Below are 20,439 nucleotides of genomic sequence, written 5' to 3'. Positions count from 1 at the left end.
GAACAGGGACCTCACAATTTCATGGGCCAGTTCACCACATTGTTGGATTACTTCAGTTTGGGCGAATTTCTGTCTTTAGTGGAAACTCAATTTGCCTCCTTGAGGGATTTGACCATGGAGTCCTGGTTCTGCTTTCAGAAACATCACAGAACAACACTACTCGGCACTTGATGTTGTAGTGAAGTCTTCAAAAGGATTATCATGCTCTCCCTCCCATTTCCCTTTTCTGGGTCAAAGAACTCACATTCCTTCAACCATTCTTACTGTGATACTTTTCAAATGTCATCAGAATTCTCTTTTCTCTTAGAGTTTGGGCCTGAAATTTTAGATTTGCTAACAAATTCATAATGAATATTCTTCTAAGTTTTTCTTAGAGCTAAAGTCTCTAGTGATGAAATAATATACCTCCTAGCACTAAGTAATGATAATGATGTCCCATCAGGTTTCCCTTTTTGCCATGGTTTACTAGGAAGCTCACATCAAAGTTTATGTTCAGTTTTCTCTTCTATTGTAACTTTACTCTTTGCCTCCTATCTTCCATAGTTACTACTGCCTTTGGTTTTATTGTTTTTTTATTGTAACTAGCTCATACATCCACTTCTACTTTACCAGTCCTCACACCCACTCTGTGCAGTAGCTAGATGAATGATAAATACTAGTGCTTCCCTGATGAGAGTCTGAGTGGCACAACTGCTGAGTGATAGGAGCCTTCGTTGTTGGTTCTCACACTTTGATGATGATGATGATGCCAATAGTAATGATACCAGTAACGATAAAAGGAGCCAACATTTACCAAGTGCCTCTGGCCTGCCTGGTACCTTTCTGAATGCTATGATGTGTGACTTCATTTAAATCTTACGACTTATGAAGTAATATTATTAGCCACATATTACAGGTGGGGAAGCCAAAGCACAAAGAAGTTAAATGCTTTAATCTACTTCATAGATTCAGAAAATGGCAGAGCCAGCTAGAAACCTAGGCTGTCTGCCTTCAGAAGGTATGCCTTCGCCCACAGTGCCATACCACCTAAGTGATTAGACCACCTCTAGCCTCTCCACGTGGGGTTAGGGGTCCTGGTGCCGCAGGTGAAGAGAGCCCTCATGGCAGCTCTGGACCTCATCCTGGGGAACGATGATATGGCTTTGGGGGGTTGCTTTGGGGGTAGCTCACCATTGCCCCCAGCAGCCGTGGTTTCTGGCCCCCTCATCATCTACCCACATGGTCTGGGTGCTCCTCTCCCAATCCTGCTCTGTCCAGCAGGCCAGGTTCAAACACGGGACTGAGATACAGTCATAGGCCCAACAGCATCATGGAGGGCGGCCAGGGCTCAGCTTGAGACCATGTTCGAGCAAGACAAGGGTGGAGAGGGAGAATCAGGGGCCAGTGTCCAGCCAGAAAATAGGAAAGAAGGAAGGAAGCCAAGAGGTCTGCTGGCTGAGTCTTACTATACCTGTTACGTGCCAGACACTTCATGACATAAGCTAAATAGGCTCATTCTCAAATGAGGAAACTGAGCTCACAGAGGTTAGCTGACTTGTTCTAGGTCATCCAGCAAGTAGAGGTGTAAACATGGAAACAACTCTTTGTAGGAAAAAGGCCCCACCAAGTAATCATAAGTATTTCATTGCAGGATGTAGAATACCACCTCTGCTCTTGGGGGCTGTGGTCAGAGCTGGGTACATGGAGAGAGGGCAAGATCCCCAGTGGCTGGAGTCCAGGAATGCATGGGGCACCACGGGAGCTCCAGGAGTGGGAACCTCCTCTCAGCAAGAGAGGAAAAATGAATGCCCTGCCTCTCTCCAGGATCTGGGCAGGAAGGAGACTCGGGTGAGTGCAGGTAGCTAAGAGTGAGGACCCCCAGAGCCCTAGTAATGCGGTCTACCCAGCTCAGGGCCTTTCTCTATCCCTACCCTGGGAGATGAGAGGGGAGCTGCGGCTGTGTGCAGGCTGGGCTGCTGCTGGAGATTTGCCGCAACCCCTGCAGGGACTCCCAAGTCCTGGGATGTTGTCCTGTATCTGTGTGACTGTGGCGCTCAATGCACAGTGGTAATCACGGTAGAAATAGAAGAGTGGCAACCACTGTTCATTGAGCGCCTACTATGTGCCGCACAAGATATACTACTGGCTGGGCACACCATTTGCTGGTCTCGGAAATGAGGGATGGACTCACGAACAGCACTGGAGGCCTGCGCTCCTGCAAACTGCTGGCCGCCACCCAGTTCTCCGTTCATCTGTGATTAGATCAGACCATCAGCTCCCCCCTCTCTTCTCCTTGTGAAAACTCTGCAGTGTAGGCAGGGATCCAGAAGCGGGGAAGCTTCACTGCAGCTGCCTGCCAATGCTTTGCGGTACTGGGGTGGACGGAGCACTGCGGAGTCCAGGGCTTGACAGCTGTCCCTGGCGGGTGTGATGTGTGTGTGTTGCTGTGGGAGGCTTCTGCTGGCCCTCACCCCAGGCACCGCTGATGAGGACTGGACTTCCTCCGGGCCCCAAGGAAGCTCCTGATCTAATAAGTTTTGAGGTCCTTCTGGTCCTGTCAGACCACGCTCATCTTGGGCAAACCTTCCCCTCCCTTCCACAGTCCCTTCATCTGCAGAATGGGAGTGACAATGCCTGGTCCTGGCAGAACTAGGCCAAAATGGGCGAGTCAGTGTAAAAACACTCTGAAGACCTTAGTGTTGCAATTAAAGAGCAAAGGGTCCCTGGAGTCATTCTTTTGAGTATAAGTTCTAGTGTTTCAATCAACCAAATATGTCTGATTGGTTTACACAGGAGCATAGATTTCTTCAGAGCGGGAAGGCGTTTCCAATGTTATTCATAACAGCTTTAGCTGCAGGATGAGATTACCAAGTGTGACCTCGACTAAACAGAGGTGCCACAAAACCAGAGAAGGTGGTGCTGAGATGGAGGCCCCGCCTTCCTCCACTGCACTGGACCCTCCCCCATATCGAAACAGGAAGTGTCAACACCTTGACATTGAAAAAGAGCCGGGCAGTGGCCCGAGCCCACGCCATACCCTAGTAATGAATCTGTTTCTAGCGATGCAAATCACTGGCTGCCGAGCATCTTGCTGGCTATTCTGACTTGAGCTGATGGAGAAGGAAGTGAGACAGAATCTCTCATTGCTGTGTCCCTGCTCCCATCTGACGCACAGTCATTGCTCTGATGATAAAGCCAAAAGATTCTTCCCTGGTCTGAGCAGGCAGCTCCCCTAGTGTCTGACCCCGGGAAGAGTGAATCAGATTCTTTGAAGTCAAAAAAGCATAAGCTAAAAAAAAAAAGGTAAGATAATGTCCCAAGCAATGTAGTGAAACAGAAATGCAGTAAGGGGTATCAGAGAAACCTTCTGGAAAGAAGTCAAAGTGCTGAGTCAAACACAGAGCTCTCTCAGTCTCCCGCTCTCTCTTCTATGAGAAGCTGGGCAAGCTGGCCAGTGATTGCATTGGATGGTGGTAGAATGTTTGCCCCGGAGAGAGCAAGCTGAAGGTGAACTTTTAGAAGTAGCAACAGGGGCATCCAGTGCCTCTAGCTGGGGAACATGTGACCCAGAGCACTGTCCTCACAGGGCAGGTCCCCGGAGGTTTGTAGGAGAGGCAATTCAATGAGATACTGAGTTCCCATCTTGACACTGAACAGCTAAAGGAATGAATCTCTGACCCACAAGCACTTTTTAAACATGCAGGAGAGGCGAAGGCAAGAGAGGAGTCAGAGAGGAAGAAAAGAGAGAGAGAGGGAAAGGGAGAGGGGACGAGGGGATGAGGGTGTGAGGGCAGGGGTGTGACAAAGGGGGCGAGAGAGGTGGTGGGGAAGGGCTGGGGAGGAGATGGAAGATGGGGTCAGGGGGAGACAAAGTGCAGGAGAGAACAGAACAGCAGGAGGGGGGCACGAGGAGGAACTAAAGGAGAGAGCCGTGGAGGAAGGCTCTGCTGAATGTGAACATTTTCTCTCTGAAGCTAGACTGTGGGTTCCCAGTGTCTATTATGCTCACTGGTCTCTCCTCGATGCTGGTTTTCATGCCTGAAACACTTTATGATTTTTTAATAAAAGGAAGAGAGAACAACATGAATGAAAATTAAGAGGAGGTCAAGGAAGATGGTGATCGTGTCCCCTCTGGCTTTGTGACAAAGGTGTTCAGAGGGCTGGAGTGGTAGCAAAAAGACAATAGCGTTGGTGGCCTGCATGTCCTCAGGAAAGGCCTCTGGGGCAGGAAGGCAGCCTCCCCCATGAGGTCTGGCTCCACAGGAAGCACCTGAGCCTGAACCTGAACCTGAACCAGGGGGAAGCCATGGTCCCTCCGCCACCTCACTGCTGCCCGGAGGACAGAGGCCCTAGGCATGGTGTTGTGTTCCACTAATGCCTTCAACTCAGCAGGTCACCTGACAGTCCAGCAAATGTTCCCTGAGCTCCTACCCTGCCAGGGACCATGCTGGGGGCTGGGATACAAGCCAGTGTCCCTGCTCTTCTTGAGGGCTTCACAGGTAGAGGAGAGCTGCTTAAAGCCTCAGTTTACCCATGTGTAGAATGAGAGGGCTCGTCACAGCTTGCATAGAGCCCTGGGATTCCAGGGTGCAGCTTGGTGCCTGGGTGAGCACCCCACTTTTTCTAGAACACCTCACTTTATCCTGTGTCAGATATTAGGATTGGGATCAGGCTTGGATTTAGAAATGTGATTCCACTGCTAAAGAGGACCTGGAACCCCCAAGGTGTAAAGTTTTGAAGTTCTCTGTTCTATTTCTAAGGATGTATGATTCCCTGAAGACTCCAACTATAAGAATTCATTCATTCATTCTTTCAACAAATGCTTATTGAGGTTCCTCAATGAATGGGACAGAGAGAGCCAATCAATAGATACACAAACGAGCTAACAGAACAAAGGGACATGGGAGGGAGGGGAGGCTAGGGAGGGCCTCCTGGAGGGGACATCCTTGGAGCTGAGGCTTCCTGGGGAAAGAGACCAGCCTGGGAAAGGGGGAAGAGCAGTTGAGACAAGAGGAACAGCCAGCAAGGAGGGCAAATAACGAGAATGAATGTGGCATGTCCAGGGTCGGGGAGCCAGGTGACAGATCAGAAGGGGGAAGTGGAAAGTGGTATGAGATGAGGTGGGTCTTAGATGATGCAGGTTCTTGAAGATATTGTCAAGACCTTGGATTTTAATTTGATGGGATGCTTTTGAAGGGTTTCAGAAAGGGACCTGACATGATCTGGTTAAATTTTGTAAAGATCACCTCTCTGTTGCTACAAATGAGAGATGATGGAGACTTGGGTACAAAAAGCAGAAACTGAGAAAAGGGTAAACAAGTCATGTTTAAAAATGAGAAGACGATTTCACGACCACTATATTTTTCCAGACTCCAAATATATGAGTTTTGATCTTAACTTCACCTTTTGGTGCCTAATTCTGCCCCAAGTACATCTATGCTTAGTAATTCCAGGATGTCAAAAAAAAAAAAACAAACAAAAAAACACACAAACCAACACACAAAAAAACACCCAGTTCCCTTTGCCTTCCTGACCATTTGGGGGAAAGTAGATTCAGACAGACCCTCCAAAATTTATCAGCCCCTCTGTTCCTTATTGAGAAAGATGCTGGGGCAACTTTCAAATTGAAAGACAAAGTCTTGGACCACAAACATTAACTCTTTGAGTTCATATGGGTATGCAGTGCTGCCTGCCACCAGAGCTGACCAAGCAGTCAGCTGAATACAAATGGAAGTGAAGGGAAACTTGATGTGACCCAGGAGTAAGCGATCAGTAGTTATTTTTAAAGTGCCTCCCACAAACTTATACTGTGGAAGGTATAAAAAGAGTATAAGACCTATTCCTACCCTTTAAGAACACACTCTCTAAAAATAAGAGAGGAATAAAAAAGAATGCACCCTCTGGCTTGGGAAACAAGAGCAACACATTAAACCGTTAGATGCCTGGCAGGCGAAATGCAGGGGAGACATCTGATGGGCTAAATGGAGTGGGGGGACTTGGAATCTCCACTGTAGTCCCGAGGCTGGCATCAGGGGGTTTGGTTCCAGGTCCACCTCTGTGACCTAGGACAAGCCATCTAACTCTTCTGGGTCGGATTCCGCTACTTAAAAATTGGGGTAATGCTTCCCAACATGCTTAGTAGGGATTCCACAGGATCTGAAAGTGCTTTGTAAGTTGTAGAGTGTGGTATAAATAGTCAGGGTTATTGTTACTGACTCGAGGTACAGAAGAAGGCAGATAGCAATGTGTCAGCAAATACAGCCTTCTCTGGAAAACAAAAACCTAATCAGGTTCCTCCTGCTCCACAACCACCCACGACTCCCCACTGCCCACAGCAGGGATTGGCGAACTGTGCCTCACCTCATCCCCCAGGCTAGAGCTGGTCCGTTGCCTGCTTTATAGAGGAAGCTTTACTGGAATACAGTCACGGCCATTTGTGACATATTGTCTATGGTGGTTTTCTCGCCGCACAGCAGAGCTGAATAGTTGCAGCAGAGACTGTGTGGCTGGCAAAGCTGAAAATATTTACTATCTGGCCCTTTAAATAAAAAAAATTGCTGACTCCTGGAGTAAAGGAGAAAGCATAAATCCCATTTAAAATGTAAGCACTGCTAATGCTTAAACAGGATCTGAATGCACGAAATGAATCGTGTGGCTTCCTCCATCCATATCATCGCAGCTCTGAACAGCATTCTGTACGACCTCCCAGGGACTGATTCCATGAGGGGGCATTTCAAGGTCCCTTCTCAGTGCTACAATAGGGACCAGGTCTTATTCCTTTTTGTAAACTCCACCATGTTTATCAGGTTGTAGCAGGTTCTCAATAAGGTTTCACCAAATGCAATATGAGTCATGGAGAGAGCAAGCATGATACACTAAAGGACAAAGTTCATTCATTTGAGACCTAGTGATATATCTTTGAAAGGGAAAGCAAGTTGGAAGTGAATTAATTTGCTCTTAATTAATTAGTCGCACAAATATTTATTCCATGCCAACTATAACTATTCCATGCCATAGAAACTAATAGTAATATGGGATTATAGTCATTCCTTTGACAAGCTGTCACTTAACACAGGCTCTGTATCAGGCTGGGCACTGGGCCAGGGATTCAGAGTGGACTGTGGCCAGCTTCTGCTCTCAGAGAGCTTGCAATCTAGTTGAGGAGGCTGAAGGTCAGCATATAATCACCATACAGGGAGACAGGTGGGATGTCCAAGGGGTACATGTAGTATGGAGGTGGCAGGGCAAAGGGCAGGATTCCTGGGAACACCATCCTTGCACTGCTTCCTGAAAATGTACCCCTAATTTACTCTCCTGAGGGAAAGTAGAAGGGACAAGACACTCTCATGAGCATCTCACGGTGGGTCTCCAGTTGGGTTCTATCAGATGAGCTAACCTGGGCCATGCCACCATGTTATGTAGATGATCTGATTTAATCCTCACAACAACTTTATGTGGCTTTATAAAGGCCAAGGCTCTTGTCCTAGGTCAATAGTCAGAAAGTAGAAGGTTCTATTCCAAGTCAACCATGAGCTAAAGCCTATGTGCTCAATCCTTCATTGTAGAGCCTAAAACCCACAGAAGAGAGCTGAGAGTCTGTTCCAGAGAAAGTCCAAATTTTGTGACCTACAGAGATAGTGCTGAATGTTTCTGCACCTACCAAATGGACACTGATGGCAAGAGGACCATCCAACGTGGACCAGACGTGGTTCATGGTGGGAACATAAACAGTAGGTTAGTGTTCAATAAGTCAACAATCAAGGGAGGCAAGAATAAAACGTAGCAAAGGTCAGCAATAACTCCCAGCCTCTGGGTGTACGTTGGGCTGTGGCAACTACCCCTGGGAAGCAGTTCTGGACTCTGAGCAGGATATTAGTTAAGCCCTAACCACCAGGGCCCAGGAAACTCTCTATCCATCAATGGCGAGCTGGGAGACTGTGAGATCTGAGGCCTACAGAAGGTCATTACCTTTAGCCAGGTGTACTCCCCAGAACTTGTCTGTGCAAAGATCTTGGAGGGCATTGGGGGCAGAAGAATTGGAATATAACTATGCAATTTTTTAAAATAAAAATGTTTACATTATATTTACTATGCTTCCTAGGTTATGTTTAAGACATAAGAGTTTCCACATTAGCCTACATGTTTAAATGATCACTTTCAACTTTTCATTCTTTACCTATACCAAATGTTGTGTAAATCCAACAAACATATGGAAAAAGCCCCAAACTTAAATAAATTTCATAGTAAGAAGTATCAGGGACAATTGTTCTCATATTTTATCTGCAATGATGAAAAAAGTCACCAGAAACTGACCAGACACAGTGACAGAGTGGCACTGATGAAAAGGTCTTCTCACACAGTAATAGTGGGGTTGGTTGCATGTTAGAATTTTCTGTAAGGAAAAGTGATCATATCAACAAAATGTAAAATGTATGGGTACTTTCACCCACTAATTCTTCTAGGAATTTACTCCAAAGAAATAAGTAACAAGTGCTCCAAGCTTTACCAAAAAAACCAAATGTTACTTACAGGATTATTAATACCAAATATTTAGAAACAATCTAAATATCCACAAAAGGATACTATTTAAATAAATCATGGTTTAACTAGACAACAGAGTCCTATTAGCTTACTTAAAAGGATGGTGTGAACCTATCAGCAATAATATGAAACATTCTCCATGTTGTTCAGTTGTTTTTTAATAAAAAGGCTTCCCATGAGCCTGCATGGGTGTGCAGTATGCATGGAATGCACATGCAAGTATTGCACAGTGAGATGTCTAGTGAATGTCACTGAATTGCATACATGCAGAGTGGCTCTTTCTGGGTGGTGAGGCTTCAGATGATTTTTTTCTTCTTCCCTTTTTGTTTATCTTCATTTGAATTTTTACAATGAACATGTAATGTCTTTAAAAACAGAAAACCAACTGTTTTTGAAGATCAAAAGAAAACATCTCAAGGGTACATAAATTCCTGGAGAAAAAAGCAGGGCTAAAATAAGAATAATGGCTGACTTTCAAAGGAAAGTGTGGAGAGACTTTGAAATCTGCCTGACAGCCTTGCATGAGAAGTCTTTTCCCAGTCCTGGAGAAGGCAGGGAGTTCCAGTGGTCAGGAGCCTGTGCTCCAGGGTCAGTCCTTGAGTTCAAGTGTGAGCTCTGCCACTTACTAGGTGAGCAACTTGGGGTAAATTATTTAACCTCCCGTGTCTCAGATTCCTTGTTTATAAAAAGAGATGCTGAAAGTACCTGACTCTAAGATTGTCACCAGGATTAAAGAAGAGAGTAAATGAAAAACAGCTATCACAATGCCTAGCACATAATCAGTGTTCACTAAACACTAGCTCTTATGAAAACCAGCTTCAGACCTCTGCAGTCTGAGTGAGTTAACTTTACCTGAGTGAAGCACTAATGAACAGTTAGGGAGAGGAAGAACGCTTAAGCTTCACCCACAACATGGGTGCCCCAACACAGCAGAATGAAGAATGTTTGGGGAGCAAAGCACCCATGCTTAGAGAAGCCAGAGGTTTCAACCTTTTCAATAAGGCTGAGCACCATACACAGAACGTGCACTATGTTATCACGTTTTCTTTTAAAATCCTTTGGTCAACCCAGGCATACTTCCAAATTTTCTCACCCCAGTGTGACCCTTTGCACTTGTAGCAAACAGGTTCACGTTGCCACATCAGTGCAAGGGGATAGTACCCTGCATCTCTCTAGGCCTGCAGGGGTCTTCAAACTCTTTTCTCAAATCACTGGTATCATCTGTCTGTACTCAGGGCAGGTAGATCCCAAGGGGACAGAGTCATAACCCCACGGCTAAGAACCCAGACTTTGGAATCGCAGACACCGGGTTCACATCTCAGTTCCCCCACTGAGTACATACTCTCTCTGAGCCTCAGTTTTCCCATCAGTCCCATAAGAATCCTGACAATGAGATAACGCAATATTGGAAAGGTGGTGGAGAGTAGAGGGTAAGAGTCTAGGCTGTGGTGCCAGACTGTTTAAGCTCAGATCCCAACCCTATCACTAGCTGTGTGTCCTTGGGCAAGCTACTTTGCCTTTCTGGGCCTCAATTTCTCTGTAAAATGGGGATGCTGAGCGATGATAGTTTCCCACTCTAAAGAGTAGGGAATGAATGAGTTCCAGCTTAGAACAGCACCTGGCATATTAGTGAGTTCTCAGTAAATGAGGTGCTATGATTAATGCATGTAAAGCCCTCAGCACAGTAAAAATGAGTGTTCAATAAATGGTAACTGTTATTGTTACAAGGTACACTTCCCACAGAGAATTTGATGCACATTTATCTCCTGGAAAGCAATTAAAAAATGAAGACATTTGGGAAGATCTTGTCCTCAAGTAAACGTTACAGTTGTAGCAGAGAGAACTCACTGTCCTGTTGCCCTGGCAGGGCACCCTAGGAACCCTGTGCCCAGGCTCTCAATCGCTTCCAAAGGACCTTCACCCAGCCATCCACTTTATGAGCAAATGCTCATCAAGCTCCCACAATGAGCCCAAAGGAGGGCTGGGAATATCCAGCCATCCTGGAGCTTACAGGGGTAGGCGGGGGGTGGGGTGGGGGGGGGGTTGCACACCAAATAAATACACACACGAGTAATTATTTGAGGAGAGCTGCAATTGGTGTTAGGAAGTATGTGATGAGAAGGTATAATGGGGGTGCTGACATGGTCTAACACTGGAGGTCTACATGAGGGAGGGGTCATTGGAAAGCCTCCCTGAGGGAGTAACATTTAAGCTGGGACACCATGGATGAAAGGAGCTGGCTGGTGATGCAGAGGAGGAAATGATCCAGGCAGGCAGGCATTTAGCTCCGAGGCCCTGCAGCCATAGGTGACTGGCTCACAGGTGAACATAAGGCAGGACAGACACTGAAGTTGACTTGTTCCCAGACCATCCACACAGCAGCGCTCAGCTGGGTGGTTGGAATTTGGAGAGAAACCTAGGTCCTAGGGAACTGCATTCTCAGTCACGACTATTGTCTTTTCCCTTTCAGACTCTCCTTGACTGCTGGCAAAGACTGCCAAGCCTCAGACCAGAGTTCCAAGGCCAAGGCCAGCTGTTCTCCACTTAGATTCCCAGACGCTACAGCCAAGGATCACTTGCCCACATGTGAACTCGAGCCAAGTGTGAACACGACAGGGACTCTGCCCTCTGCATGCCTTCAGATGCCTTGCACCTGTCCTGGTCATACCCCACTGAGTTTTGTGAGGCTATTTAGGAAAATAAGTGTTCCTCGCTGAAGAAAAGGGACAGAGCATGAGAGAAAACCATGGCTCTGAGGGAGGGATCTGTGATTGACCGAAACGGGGTGGTTCCCTCAGGACCATTATGTATCATCAAAGACGCCAACCCTCAGGTCACTGATTTCTCTGCCTGTTTACATGGTAAGGAAAGAAGATGTGTTTAAGTTTCCTGTAGTTTTACACTGAAGATTGATGCTCCAGGAAAGGAAGCTGCCTGTTCCAGACCTAGCAGGTTGCTTTCGGAATTCACACATTGCAAGCCTGGCACTATCCCCTAAATGGTACTTTTGTTGTCTTTTTGTTCAAGACAGCAAGCTTTTCCACGATCAGAGCCTCCTGCCAGCCTCTCTTGATAAACAGCCCGCCAGCTCTCTTGGTAGATCAGATGTTATTAGCCTAACTCATTGTTTATCTAAGTGGCAATTATCACTGCAATGAAATAATATTGTAACTGCAGGGGAGGCATTACGGGTAGCTCCCAAGCAGACACTCCAGGCCGGGGATGGCCCACACAGCTTCCTATACCCAGAGGAAAGGGCCACTCCATCTTGGCTGGCAGATCTCCGTGTCTGAAATGCCATCACCAGAGGCGGCTCCAAAGACCTAAGGACATGCACCCAGGAGAAGTGTGTGGTCCCGATCCTTTCAACTGAGGCTCAATGGCCCAGCAAAATATGAAAGTGCGACCCGTGCTTCTGAAGCGCAACAGTCTAGAGTCGGTGGAGTTTGTGAAGCAACCACACCACCGCAGGAGCAAGTCCCAGCAGGTGCGATTCAAAGAGGATGGGACCAGTAAGACTCCGCCGGGCCTAACAGAGGTCGATGTCCACACTGCTGAAGACCCGCCTGTGATGGGCAAGACGCAAGCACCCAGACACCATCACCTCCCCACCTACTCGCTCTCCTTCCCCAGGTCCCAGAAGGCCGGGGGCTTCCGGAACATCGCGATCCAAACCTCCCCCAGTCTCAGGAAGCATTTCCCAATCTTCAAAAGGAAGAGACTCACGGCCAGTAAGTCCCTGGTGGAAATGCCAACAGCACCCCAAAGTGCCATCCAGGTCAACGGCAACCTCTCGGAACAGGACATTGTGCCTTCTGACCTGGCCTACCTAAGGCTGGCTCGGCATCTGGAGGAGGGGCCTCGGAGGATCAAGGTGTCGCACCCACTGCTCTCTCGGACGCCCCAGGTGCAGAGCAATGGGCCTGTCAGCATATGCTTGGAAGCAGGGGCTTGGAGAGCCTCAGAGAAAGCAACGGCTGCCATTCAGGTCCCTGATGATATTTATCACAGTCCTACCTGGGCATCTAGAGGGCCCGCTTTAGGCCAAGACCGGTCTGCGGAGATAAGCAACCCGGCCCACCCTGCGGCTGACCTGTGGCCGGGGGACGGGAGGAGGATGCTGCCCGCAGACTCGGAGAGAGCTTCCTCCTGCTTCAACGCCACCAGCGGTGCCAACCACATGCCAGGCACAGGGAAGCTTACTCCCGAATTGCTTTTGCCCAAAGACAACTCTGATGACAAAGACTGTGGCCCACTGTCTTCTCTGTCAAAGGAAAGGTGTGCTCCCTCACCTCCACGGACTCACAGCTCCCCCTCGCCAGGCTCCCACGGCCAGCCTGCCCAACCAGGAGCGGCTTCAGACTGCTCCTCACCGAGCAACAACCACGGGGACCTGCCGCCACTCACACCTAACAACGCATCCAAATCTGCCCCCGAGTGTCAGGAGCGGACGGCGAAGAACCCCACCCAGTCGGACACCCTGGAGCCTCGGAACTGTCCAGGAAACGATCACCTCCTGTCCCCTCTTCCAGGGAGGGAGCATGAACTTCAGAGCAGCAGGGAGATTGGTGAGGTTAATCAGGTTCGCCTGGCACGGGGCGAACTCTGCGACCTCCAAGGCAGGCTGCAATCCGTGGAGGAATCTCTGCACTCGAACCAAGAGAAAATCAAAGTCCTTTTGAATGTAATTCAAGACCTGGAGAAAGCTCGGGCTCTCACTGAAGGGTAAGGTGAATTTTTTATATTAAGAACTAGTAGGATAAGTCATTTTCCAGGAGAGGAGCAGAGAGAAAGCACTGGTTTACATTAGTGAAATGTCTCCAAAATGTTTGCATTTCTGTTGTTTTCCTACATTGTAAGCAATGGTCTCCCTTTATTCCAACTGAGTTCCATTAAATTCTCAGCTTTGGTGGATTTCCAGGGCTATTTGTTTTTGTTCCCAAATGTCAACAGACTGGAGAAAGAGGGCAATGAAGCAGCAGGGTCAAAAGGATTTTAAGATGGGGGTCCAGCTGGTAAGCCATGGGGAGAAATGATAGCACACAGGCACTTCCGCCACCCCATCCTCGAAGCAAGTGGCCACACTTGCATAGGAGTTTGGTTGTGCATTTGTCACAAAGGACTCAAGATGACCATGAAGCTTCCTGTTGACCTTCCCCCCACTGGCCACTCTCAGGGCGTGGGCCAGTCCTTCGCTGACCAACTCAGTCGAAACTGCAGTGAGATCACAATTCTGTAGAGAGAAAAAAATCACAGGATGCTTTCCTGGGTGACTCAGCACCAGTCTAGGGAGGGGAAGGCAGTTACTTATTTAGGTGTGCAGTGTTCGTCCCTAGAAATTGTGCTCCCTAAAGACTGGGAAGAAGGAATGGCGAAAGCTCCTCAACAAAAGGGTAGGAGAGGGGAGAGGAAATTAAGTGACATTTGCTGATACGAATCAGAAACAACATTGCCTTATAGGAGAGCAGCACTGGTGTGGTACAGAAGGAGACGCACTGGACTAAGGGGTCAGGAGTTTTAACAACCCCCCTTCCACTCATTGGCAAAGTCCCTCAGTTTCCCCTCTATCACAAGAGGTTAAGAAGAGCTGACTCATCTCCCAGGATTGTTGCCAGCATGAGGAAACCCTGAGATTTAAAAGTGCATAAATATTTATAAGATCTCTAGAAATGTGAGGCCCTATTATCATGGTTCCTTGTTTATTTGTAATGGTCCCATAGCTTCAGAGCATGGCTCCTGATGGGAGGGGTAGTGCCATGCTGCAGGAAGGACTCAGTAGGATGCGTGCATCCTGTGGGACTTTTGCCCAAAGATTTATCCAGCGAATGCTCTATCTTGCAGGCGCAACTTTTATCGAACTGGCCAAGATCTCAACAACTGCAGTACCTGCCAGAACACGGCGTGCATCATATACAGGTACCTGGCCACAACGGAGACCGGCTCTGTGGAGCACAGAAGCTGCGGGTCCACAGAACACTCCCGTAAACCCCCTTAGAGGCAGAGAGCAAGGCAGAGACAGAAGGCCTTTCAATCCCTGAGGCTTAAACATCAAGGTGTTTAACTGTGAGATGATAACATCTGGGTCTAAGGCAGGCATCGCATTGTTTTCTTACCATAGGGTCTAGGAGCACATGCTTTTGATAATGACACTACACTGACTGAACACTGAGCACAGGCATCTTACAGAGCTCTGCATGCACATTCGAATCTCCTTTCAAATTCTACCTTCTGAGGTGGGCGTTCATGTCCTCGGGGAGGTTAAACTACATGGTCCAGTGCACATAATGCATTTTCAGAGAAGGGGCCAGGCTCAAGACTCAAGTCCAGACCTTTCTGACCCGAACGCTGTGATCCTGATGATTCCACCTCAATGCCCCTTCCCCAACAGTAGTTGTCACATGCCAAGCACTCACTATGTGTCAAGAAACATGCTAAGCACTTTGCCTTCCTTTCCAAGTTCATCATTTCCTCCCAGCAGGGGGTAAGGCTGCAGCGATAATGTGGATTTTTATGAGTAATAGAAGGAAAACACTATATAGTAGTGAGAGCACTGAACTTGGGATAGTTCAAAACCCCCAAGTCAGATGTCTGCTGACACTTTTGGGGCTCAGTTTCCGCATCCGTAGGGTGGGGACTATTATCCCCATACAGAGCTGCTGCCAGGAGCGAATGAGATAATGTATGTGAATGCCTTTGTAACTGCAGAGCTCTGTACAAATCCCAGGGCTTATTACTGTTATTACTAGGAAGATCGATGCCCCCTTAGCTGGAAGCCCATTTCGGTGGCCTGGTGGAAATGCGGTCAAAAGCAGTCATTTCAGCTGATAGCATCTAATTTTGGCAAAAGTGTATGGTTGTGCTTTCTCTATTACATTTCTCCCTCGGATGAAAAGGCTCAGGCAACTGGGTTGCTGCGTCTTCTTTTAAATTTTTCTCATTGTCTCCAGCAGAATCCCGAGATTTCATCCTAACAAGGGACGGGGGGCCTGGAGGTTAGAAGGCCCCCACACACAGGCAGGGCCTTGGGCTTTTTTTTTTTTTTTTTTTTCGTTAAAATATCAATTCCTTACACCTAGAAGCCACAGAACTACATATTGTCACCAAATGACAGAAGCTTCAGGACTGAGTACAGAAAATGCCCTTTGTCTTGGTGTAAAAGATCCCCTCAAAAAAATCCCCTGTAAAAGGCTTGTGACATTGGAAAATACAAGCAGGCAGTCTCATCCACTGCTACCTTTTGCCCCTTTTTCTTACATCTATCTTAAGCAAATTGTCTAAGCTCTAGGAAGAAATTATTAAAAGTCTAGACAGCTAGAGAGGACCAAAACTGTTCATTTAAACAATTATACTAATCTCTATTCAAACTTCCCACAGTCTCTTTTCTTCATCAGCCAGATGACATACTTTCTATTACCTTAAGGTAACTTTCTATTTAGCTTATAAAAATGAAAAGGACAAGTGGCTGTTTCCCAGGCTACTGTGAGTTTATGGCCCGACCCCGAGCAGATCATTTCTGGCCTCTGAGTTTCCTCATCTGAACAATGAGGGTCCCTCTGGTCCCTTTCAGCTCTGACACCCAGGTATTCTATGCTCAATTAAAAGTGGCAATATTTGGCTACACTATGACCTTCCTACACATCTGAGAATGTTCGCATATGTTTGTATTTTTCCCGTAGCTACTTCAAACATCCCAAGCAAACAGTCTAAATTAATTTACACCCCTGGAAAGGTTAGTAAACCTTCGTGCACACATCCCTTTCCAGCTTTCCAAGAGAGGCAGCGATTGTGTACATCCACTCCTCATTACCATTCAAAGCCAGACTGATCTCGCAGACAGTATCTGTATCCTTGTATCTGAGCCATTGCGAAGGAATAGGCAATTAATCTGATGAAAGCAGAGAGATCAGAAAAACATCCCCATCATAGTAACAGTGGGGAGATGAGAGTAGTCTTTTTTTTTTTTTTTTTTTTAACATTTCAAACGACTGCAAACTCTGTGTTGTGTCCTAGAAAGTCAGATCTTACAATCTAATGAATAAGCAATGTGAAATACCCATCCTCTGGCCTTGTTGGGTGCAGTCCCCCACCCTGATGACAGACGGGCCCAGTACACGTCACTGTACATAAAGTGCAGGGGCTCAGGATGAACTGCCTGCCGGGTGTTCTTCTCTGAAGATTCTGCTGCTAAGTTAGCAACACATAAGGTTTCCTAAGTGGCCCCATCAGCCGAAGGCTATGACTAATGCTGCTTGCCTCCACCGAGACATGTGAGGTCATCCGTTCTGTCCAACTCAGTCTCTCTGTTCCAAGAAGAGCCTTTGTGTCCCACCCACCCAGTCCCCAGTCTCCTTGACTTTCTTCTTACTATAGACAACCTCCCTAGATCCCGTCTCACCAACAAGCACAGCGCCACACAGATGCCTAAGGACTCCATGTATGGCTCCCGGGGGCTCTCAAGGGATTTCTTACACCAGGGAGAATGGACTCCTCTGAGTTCTGAATACCATAGGCTCCAAGGGGAGGGGGCAAAAATTGGCTCTATGCCTAAGCTGGTTCCAGGCTGTTTAGTCCCCAGTCACAATCCTCACCGATCCTTAGCATTGATTCTAGAGCAGATTTCTCAAAGCGTTGGGTGAATGCCACCTATAGCACCTAAGATTAAATAATATTGGATAACTGAGTGAGAAGGCTGTTCTCTTTCCAAATTTATTTCAATCCTGTGATTACCTGGAGGGGAAAATTGGTTTTTGGTGCTGGAATGTCTTCAAACCCTTTCCTATGCTTATGTAGCTACTTCTTTGCCAAGAGACAGCAGCTCTCAGGTTCATAGCTATAGGCAAGCAACGGTACCTAGCCAGAATGTAATCATCTTAAATTTTTTTATTGATGGTTTTAAATTCTAAAACTAGTCCCCCTAAATATTCATTGTAAATCATGCAGGTCTCCACTTTCGAAAGTGGTATTGACTATTTTGTACACGTTTTTAAGTTAAAAAGAAAATTGATTTAGAGAGGAAAAACATTAAGTAAATATTTGATGTGGGGAGTTTCACAAAAACCATGAAGATGCTGAACAAATGATTGAAGTTTAAGAAATGGAGCCCTGAGGAATCAGCTTCCTTTCCTCTTCTCAAGGGCACGAGGCCTCCCCCAAGCCGCATCTTCCGTCCTTCCCCACTCCTCTCCCTGCTCCTCCAGCCATGTCTCCCTGTACCTCATCTTCGAGTTCACTCTGAAAACCATCGCTGAGCTCTTTGGAGGACTTTGACTACTCCACCCGCACATTTGTTTTCTGGACATAGCTCCCAGGAAAAAAATCTTCTTGGGTTACGTTGTAAAATACATGAAGTGTTTTGAGGGAAGAGAATAGGAAGTGTTTCTCAGAATAAATTTTCATCTACCATCCCAGCATGTTGCTTAGGAAATGGAAATAAAGAGCACGCTGCAAACTTAGCATTTTTCATGGCTGAAGGGAGAGGTTGGTGCTGTGAGATTTGAAAGGTGCTAGAGAGGAGAGAAATAGAAGAGCTGTTGTTTTGTCTAAGGGTGCACCTGGATAGGTGGTCTCCTCTTCTCATTCTTAGCCTTTCCATGGTTTCAACTGTATTCATGGATTTTAAGTTGATGTCTTATGGCACTACCGTCTTTCCCCACCTCTTTCTTCTCTCTCTCCTAACCATATCTATAAACTAGATATTTCCAACTAACTATCTCAAAGGCATCTCAGATTCACCAATTTTGATATTCAGAACTCTCTGGAACGCAGGCCTAAGCCTTATAGTTGAGAGCCCTGCAGGAGAAAAGCCAGGCCTTCACCCTCCTGAGAGCTACATGAGTCACCTGGAGTCACGTGGTTGGTGGCGTCGTGAGCCTTCCATGAGTTTCTTTCTATGGTTAAGCTTTTCGGACACTGGTTCTTGGCCTTGCCTGCCCCTTAAAGCTATTAGCTAACCAGAGAACAAGGTATTTCACTAGAAATGTAATATGCACCCAGGCCTGTGGGTTTAGTAACCAACTTTCTGCTTCAGTTATTTAGTATTTTCCTTGGGTCTGTTTAGGACGCTCTCCCACCATGGAGCCAGGTGACTGCGAGAGCCATGTCTTCCAGCCACAGTTCTCTCTCTGGCCAAGAGTGAAGTCTCCAGTGAAAAATACCTACAAAGGACACAGCCTATCTGTTCTTTCCAGTAATCACAGACACATTTGCAGCTCTCCACATTTCAACGTAGACTGAGCAGCACTCATTTCAAATGCTGGACCATACATGTCATAGCAATACCAACCAGCCTCCCCCAAACAACCACCACCAAACATAGCTCAGGCTGCCTCTTTCAGAAATAGGCATAAAAGTTTGGGGTATGTGTGGAAATTCCTCTGAGCCCTGATAGTTTGATCCCAAGACATCTTCCTCTACTCTCTGTTTTTCTCAGTAGTGCATTATCCTTCCCTTCTCCTCAGAGTGTAAGGGAAAAGAAGGAGGGTTTAGAGCATCAGCAATTTATCTGCAATAAAGATGAAATCTATTTTAATGCATTAATAGCTAAAGAGGCTGAAACATGCCATAAATATAAAATCAAGTGAGCTGGGAATTTCCCAGGAATAACAAACAAATGGCTGCTGGCACAGAGGCCACCACTGACCACAGAATGACCCAATCTTTATTTCTCCGTAAAGTCAATGTAACAATCATTACCACTTGTACCAGGCACTGGGCCAGGCGTTTTGCTAAATACTGTACATGCAGCATCTCATCTCTGACTCCCAACAACCCTAACATATGAGTATGGTTTTTATTCCCATTTTACAGATGAGGAAACTGAGACCCAGAGAGGTTAGGTGACTTGTCCAAGATCCAACAGAGCCAGGGCTTAAACAGGTCCTGCTTTGGGGAGATTTTCCTGTCCCATCCCCTCTTGCATTTGACCTTGTATAATCTGAATACATGTGTTCAAGTCTCCTGAGGTGACCTGTCCTTTCTGAGGGCTGGGTGTGAAGGCCTTCTTGCCCCAGAGCACCAGTTTCTCTCACAGCTAGTGATTAGCAGTGACGGTTCCCGCAGCTCTGTCCTGCTTGTTCAAGTGCCCAGAGGAGAACCTGCGGTTCCCTGAGGACTTGTCAGCAGATAGATGCCCTAGGGGAAGGGGTGCCCTTGCCAACTTGAGATGCCTGTGAGTTGTGAAGCTTAAAATGACACCCTATAAATAACCAGCAAACTGGTTATTAGGAGAAAGTTTCAGGAATGGGGGGCAGAGAGTAACTAAAGCTCCTACTTTCCCAGACTGGAATCCTTCTCCAAAGACACTTTCCAAAGTGATGTGGTTTATACAAGTGGGCAGGGACCAAACTGCCCTTGCTGACTCCATGGGTGCTGACAGCTAATTCTGTAGAGGAGAAAGTTGTAGGGGTAAGTCTGTGGCACCCCTGGGTTCTATGGTGAGGGCCACAGAAACACTCGTAGAGGTAAGGAGGTAGAGAGGGACCTGGAAGATGTTCTGTCTTTGGAGGGGTGCCATGGGTCATTAATTTCTCAGCCAACTGCTTGGAGTACATGGTTTGTGCCAGTGGCTTGTCCGTTTCTCTTTATAAAAGACCAAGCCCCCTGCTGAGAAGGAAGGGCAGGGGCCCACCGCAGACCTCAGCACCCACCACACTCAAGATGGCTGAGCTCCCATATTACTTTGAGTCCACTGCCTGCTAAGGGGGTGCTCATCTCTTCTGGTTATGCAGCCTCCTGCCAGCATTGCCCTGCCATCTGGAAATACCATTGCAGGTGGGCTGGTCCATGGGGTCATAAAGAGTCCTCCATGGAGCCCAGTTCCACAGTGGGTCTGGTTTCACAAGGGACTGGGAGGTCATTTCAGTGCACCAGGCCTCGGTCACCACCACCTCGGCACCCCCACCCCACACACATCTGGCAGCC

The 20,439-nt window shown here is 47.1% G+C and overlaps 2 protein-coding genes across 3 annotated transcripts in view; one reads left to right on the top strand and one right to left on the bottom strand.

Moving 5' to 3' along the window:
- The window catches only part of DOCK2 (dedicator of cytokinesis 2), a 345,160-nt gene that overhangs the window by 157,269 nt on the left and 167,452 nt on the right, over nt 1-20,439 (bottom strand). The gene's annotated exons all lie outside the window — the stretch shown is intronic.
- INSYN2B (inhibitory synaptic factor family member 2B) overlaps nt 1-20,439 on the top strand; it is a 102,836-nt gene that overhangs the window by 76,128 nt on the left and 6,269 nt on the right. Inside the window, exons 2-3 of one of the 2 annotated variants that reach the window (XM_081135684.1) lie at nt 10,991-13,245; nt 14,362-14,436. In XM_081135684.1, the coding sequence (XP_080991810.1) occupies nt 11,900-13,245; nt 14,362-14,436 (1,421 nt within the window). In that variant the 5' untranslated portion in view covers nt 10,991-11,899. Of the gene's footprint in view, nt 1-10,990; nt 13,246-14,361; nt 14,437-20,439 lie in introns of those variants that run through there. The other variant, XM_081135685.1, reaches the window with a different exon arrangement.

This window comes from Miniopterus schreibersii, assembly GCF_964146895.1.
Source record: "Miniopterus schreibersii genome assembly, chromosome: 4".
In the NCBI taxonomy this organism is placed as follows: Eukaryota; Metazoa; Chordata; class Mammalia; order Chiroptera; family Miniopteridae; genus Miniopterus; species Miniopterus schreibersii.
Note: the sequence above shows the minus strand (reverse complement) of the source record. Positions and strands in the feature narration are given on the sequence as shown.